Raw genomic sequence first — 5,343 nt, 5'->3', positions numbered from 1 at the left:
TTCAAACATAGCACAGCATATCTCACAACATATATTTGGCCATGTGCTGACAAAATCTTTGAAAATAAATAATGGGGAAATGAAAAAGAAAAGTAAATGTTCAGCCACACTGCCATAGTTCCTGATATTCACCCTTCTGTCACAAAATCCAAGTCTAACTCTAAGCTGTTCCCTATCAACCTGCTTAATACACATTATGGTGAAGAGTAGATACATAGTTGAGCATGTATTTTTTTTCTTGGTTTATTTCTATCACAAAACCCTGTGAAATATAATTGGATATGAGTGCAAGAAAATCTTCATTAACCACTTTATATTACCTTCAAGCTGTGGCCTTTCCCGGCTTAAATGGCAAGTTTATGAGGTGAAAGAAATGAATTGCTTGCTGTAAAGGAAGGAACATAGATACTATATAATAAGGATGAAAATCTATCTTCAAATGCAATTATTTTAGAGATACAATTTTAGTAACTTGCTTTATTTGTTAGTACTGAAGAGTCTGAAGTATAACAAAATGATACATAATAGGATGGTTTTTTCTACATAACTTATTTATAGCATAAATATAAATCAATGCTGAATCTATGTTCAATAAGGTAGCCTAAACACCTCCTGGTACCTTCAGGGTGCATTGGGACTATACCTTTCATAATCCAACAACCACACTTAGAAAGACTACAAAAGTTATATAACTATTAGACCACAAAACTATTGATTCTGTGGGAGAAACTAGGAATTATTCCAGTTTCAGTCCAGTTCATAGAATTGAAAGAATAACTGTGTAGTTAAGTAATGAGCATCCTATCCATGTGTACACTGGAGATAATTTCTAATTTTGCCACTAAGTGTATAAGCATAAAAGCAACATTATGTTAAAAATTAAACAAATGTGAGTTTTGGGGAGATGAAAGACTGTTTCTCCAACAACTGGTTCAACTTCCTGTCCCTATGAAGAAAAAAATAGGAGAAAATAAATTACTTAAAAAGGGAAGAAAAATCACAAGTAATCTGGTGTAAACATAGCTAAATTACTTAAAAAAGTGACATCATTTTTAAAGTAAAATAAGAGCAAATAATCAAGCAGGAGTAGCAATTGTAGCACAATCAAATCAGGTTCATGGTATATTGCATTTTTAAAACAGAAGTAACATTAAGAAGATGTATTGTTATTTGTGCAGCCAATATAAACAACTCCTGGGAGAAAGAGCTCCTCCACGTGCTTTGTGGAAAAATTACAAGAACACATGTTCCATTAATTTGGCATCCTCTGTATCATCTGCTGGAATTTCAAACACTCCTTCTAGGCTAGCAAGGACAGAGATGATAAGTTTGTATAAATTTTCTTTTTTGACACTGAGGCATATTTCAGCTATCTCCTTCCATCCTTCTATATTGCAGGTATCGTTCACAATCATTTGCTCCAATGTATCTACAAATATATTGAGAAAGAAAATAGACAAAAGATTATTTTGTTGCTTTTTGTCTCTGAATCACTAACTGTTAAAAATGCTTACAATTTTGGTATGATTCTAAATTACAGCAAGCATTCAGCAGGTGTCACTGTCAAGAATATGTTTAAAGTAGATACAATTTAATTTGAAAGGGAACTCGTCCAACTTTGGAATTGTGATTGAAGCATGAGAAAAATCTAATTCTTTCCACTCTCCATTTTCTAATTAAAATCTCTCCCCTGCATTTTATCTGGTCAGATAATTGCAAGCAAATGTAGAGATCATATGGCACAGCCTTGAAGGGCAGGAGGAAAAGAGCTACCTTGACAACAGTCAGATAAGACTATGGTTTTGTTTGAATTACAGGATTTATCCTTTTTATAAAGGGGAGGGGGATGTCAACGCTGTAACATTGGATGTTCCTGCTCTGACAACTGATGGAAACTGCAGCCATTTTTACTTTGCTTTTAACATGCTTTTTCTTCTATTTAGATGTTGAAGGGGAGGGATGGGGTAAATGCTTGAGCTCAGTTAGCCATAATAACAATGCAGCTCCGTGGGATCCTCAAGGACACAAACTGATAACGTTTTGGTGGGCTGAGAAGCTGGGAAGAGAGCCTGCACTCCTGGCGAATTGGAGAATGTGATTTATGACTGCTTTGTGGGGGTGGGACTTGCATTCTGTTACTTTGTATCTGGGGGAAGGGAATCTAGTTTTGGGTTCAACTATGTAGTGCTGATACTTTATTTCCTGAATAAAATGTTCTTTGAGGAAGAATTCCTGCCTTGAAGTTCTTTTGATGGGTTTCATCTATTGGAACCATGACAAGGGGACTGAGTCCAGGCCAACAAAATATGAGAATATTGAGAAAACATCTCAGACAAGCTCCTTCCTAGTTTAAACAAAGATAAAGGGAAGGACGGGGAAGCACATTCAGACTTGCAAGATTCTGTTACTATACCTGTTACAATAAAAGTAGTTTCTTAGGCTGGTTTACTTTCTAGGGTTGCCACATTCCCACTGGAAAAAGTCAAGCTATACTCACCCTTGCCCTTTTTGGTAATATCCTCCAACAAGCGTATGCCATGTATTTGATGTTCTGTTCCAATAAGAGAAAGGATGGTTTCCCCAAGGGACATGATTGGTTGTTTCCCATTCCATTCTTGAGTAAGGCAACGGATGAAATCTATACGAGGACAATGCTTCAGTAGAAAGACATAATCCTCTGAAATCAAACAGCACAGGTGTTAGAAAGCCTGACAAGAAAAAAATTACCCAAATATATTTATATTTGCAGCTTGAAAAGCATGTCTGTCATTTTTATTTTCCAGCATAAAATGAGCAGAAGTGTACACCTTTGAAAACTCAATACTGTATGGAATTAATGCATTTTTATGTATATAACCTCAGAGCTCTTTTTCATTTAATCCTTACTTCAAATGATTAACAAAAGAACAATGAAATAAACAGCATTTTCTACCTCTCAACTGGGCTTCTGTGATGCGTATTTGTATGTGAATAATATCAAAATGGAAGGCATGATTAAATGATAAATGTCCCACTACTTTTTGTTCTATACCACATGGATGTAAAAATAGGTAGAACTTTGATAGTTCTGGTTGGTGTTGACCATGACACAGACATCCCTGATCTCAACATTGATTTGGGAATGACTGAGAAATACAGTGCTTTGTTCAGCACACAGCTTCTTGATTGAATTAGTTAATTCCTGGAGGACAGGTTCATTAACAAGGTCAGCCATGACAAGATGGATCTGCAATAAAATGTTTCATTCTTCAAAAATGAATTCTGGTGAAATACGCTGAGGACAGTCTTTTTATCATTTTAGGGAGGGCTGGCACTGTTATAAGCATGCTAAAATTTGCTGTTGAGGAAATGGCCATATATTAAAAACCATAGTAGTCACTTCATACCTGCTCAACTTATTCAATGTTAAATGGATTGTTTGAAGGGAAAACAATCCTCAACTGAATGGGACCAAATATGTGCAGGGTGGAAGAGTGGGGGGTGAAACCAGAGAAAGAAAGATCAAATCGGGGTAGCAGAGAAAACAATTCCCATACTACCCCTATAAGAAAGGCAATTGGGCAACATTTCAAAATACTGCATACTCCCAGAGTATGCAGCATATGCAGCCTCTCCTATGCTTCCCAATGCACATATACATGCATAGATACATATGCATCATAGGGTGAGAACAGAAACGTACACATATTCACATACAGAGGCAAAACATTTGCATCAAATTAGATTTATTGATTCCCTCCTTTTCTCACATACACATACTATAAGCAAATGCATAAATACATCGTGATAGTACTGAGAGCCACTTGAACATCATTATAACACTATCAGATATAATTTAAAATAAATACAACGTAGCTCTGAAATTTACCTGTGGAAAGAAGTTGGAAATGATGTAGATAATCCATGGCTCCATAAATCTGGCCCTGTCTGCACAAGCACAGAACAGCTTTTTTGTGCGCCCCACACTCACTGTATGCAATTTGAGCCAAAGCTAGACACTGGGACATGTTGTGTATATCCACATCTGCATACTTATAGATTGCATCACCAGCAGCCTCAGAGAATTCCAATCTGGGAGAAACAAAGCAAACAAAACATAATTAGGTAATTTACAAATTCTGGGCATTGTAAAGAAAAGTGGAATAAGGATGATGATGACAATGCCTTATTCTTTTAGTAGAATAACATAAAATCAAAGAGTTATGATAAATAAGAGAAAAAGATACGGGAAAAAGAAAACAAGTATATTTGAAGAATTCACAACACAATATTTTGTCCTCATACATTTCTCCTTTTGGAAAATAGGGTATACTTTAGCAAAGCCCAGCTTTTTACAGCTTAAAAGTTTCTCCTTCTCTATAAAGACCTTCTTTTACTCCATATAAAGTGAGTAAGATCTGAATATGCACCAGATTTATTTATCCATCAGGACTAGAAATGAGAGAAGTGGCATGCTTTATATCTGTCCCTAATTTAATAAACCTCATTGGAGTGCACTTATAGACTTGTTAGATGTCGCAGAGGAAATCATGAGCCCCAATAGATTTTCCTGAAAGGTGATACATCTTTCCCATTCAGCTGGTGATTTTTTGCCTCTTAAACAGACCCTGTATTCCCTGTGCTTTTCAGAGATTTCAACTGCATCTGGAATTTGCAGACTGAGCTACAGGTTGGATATCTCCATAACCTGGCCTGGAAGAGGAGCTCATCCCATGTTTCAGAGCCCACAGTCCCCAACAGCAATCCCAAAGCCAAAGGCAACTAGGATATAGGGATGAAAGACAGCCCATGAATGAGAAGGTGATCTGACTGATTTCTCTTTGGTGCTCACTGCCATCTCTGTTATTGCCCTTGTTTCAATAAACCATTGCTGCTTCTACCAGAAATGGAAAAACTGGCTACTCTGCCATGTTCACCAAGGTGTCACAGCTGCATGTGGAATTGTAGGTATCTTTTAAAGATCTCTTTCATGCACTCTTTTCAGTACCATGGTGCTTTTGTTCCTAGAGCTTCATAAGACCTTGCTGAGAAATCTGGTTCATCCTTTCTGCACTGCATGTTGAGCTATTTGTGCATTTCCATTGTGTAAAGCTTGGAATATCCAAGGATAGAATAGTCTCCTTGTGTCTAGAAACTTCTGGAGATGGAATATGTTGAAGTTCCACTTCAGATGCTATTTTAAAAATGGAGGATGAGCTGTAAACAATAAACCTCATTCTCTTTAATACAGTGGATGCTTTCCCCTATAGTCTTTCTGAAAGAAACTGTCACTGGGCTAGCTGGTTTTGTCTATAATTTTTGCCCCAATGAAACTTGCATATAACAGATGTTCTATTCTTGCTG

At 36.6% G+C, this 5,343-nt stretch overlaps 1 protein-coding gene across 1 annotated transcript in view; it reads right to left on the bottom strand.

Annotated features, from left to right (window-relative positions):
* Positions 1 to 362: 362 nt before the first annotated feature.
* The window catches only part of CLHC1 (clathrin heavy chain linker domain containing 1), an 18,686-nt gene continuing 13,705 nt past the window's right edge, over positions 363 to 5,343 (bottom strand). Inside the window, exons 9-11 of the mRNA XM_015831425.1 lie at positions 3,869 to 4,071; positions 2,498 to 2,677; positions 363 to 1,429 (exon numbers count right to left, since the gene is read on the bottom strand). Of these exons, the coding sequence (XP_015686911.1) occupies positions 1,233 to 1,429; positions 2,498 to 2,677; positions 3,869 to 4,071 (580 nt within the window). The 3' untranslated portion in view covers positions 363 to 1,232. The remainder of the gene's footprint in view (positions 1,430 to 2,497; positions 2,678 to 3,868; positions 4,072 to 5,343) is intronic.

This window comes from Protobothrops mucrosquamatus, unplaced genomic scaffold (assembly GCF_001527695.2).
Source record: "Protobothrops mucrosquamatus isolate PMUCROS unplaced genomic scaffold, P.Mucros_1.0 scaffold_256, whole genome shotgun sequence".
NCBI classification, from domain to species: Eukaryota; Metazoa; Chordata; class Lepidosauria; order Squamata; family Viperidae; genus Protobothrops; species Protobothrops mucrosquamatus.
The sequence above is the reverse complement of the archived record's forward strand: the minus strand, read 5'-3'. Positions and strand labels throughout refer to the sequence as shown.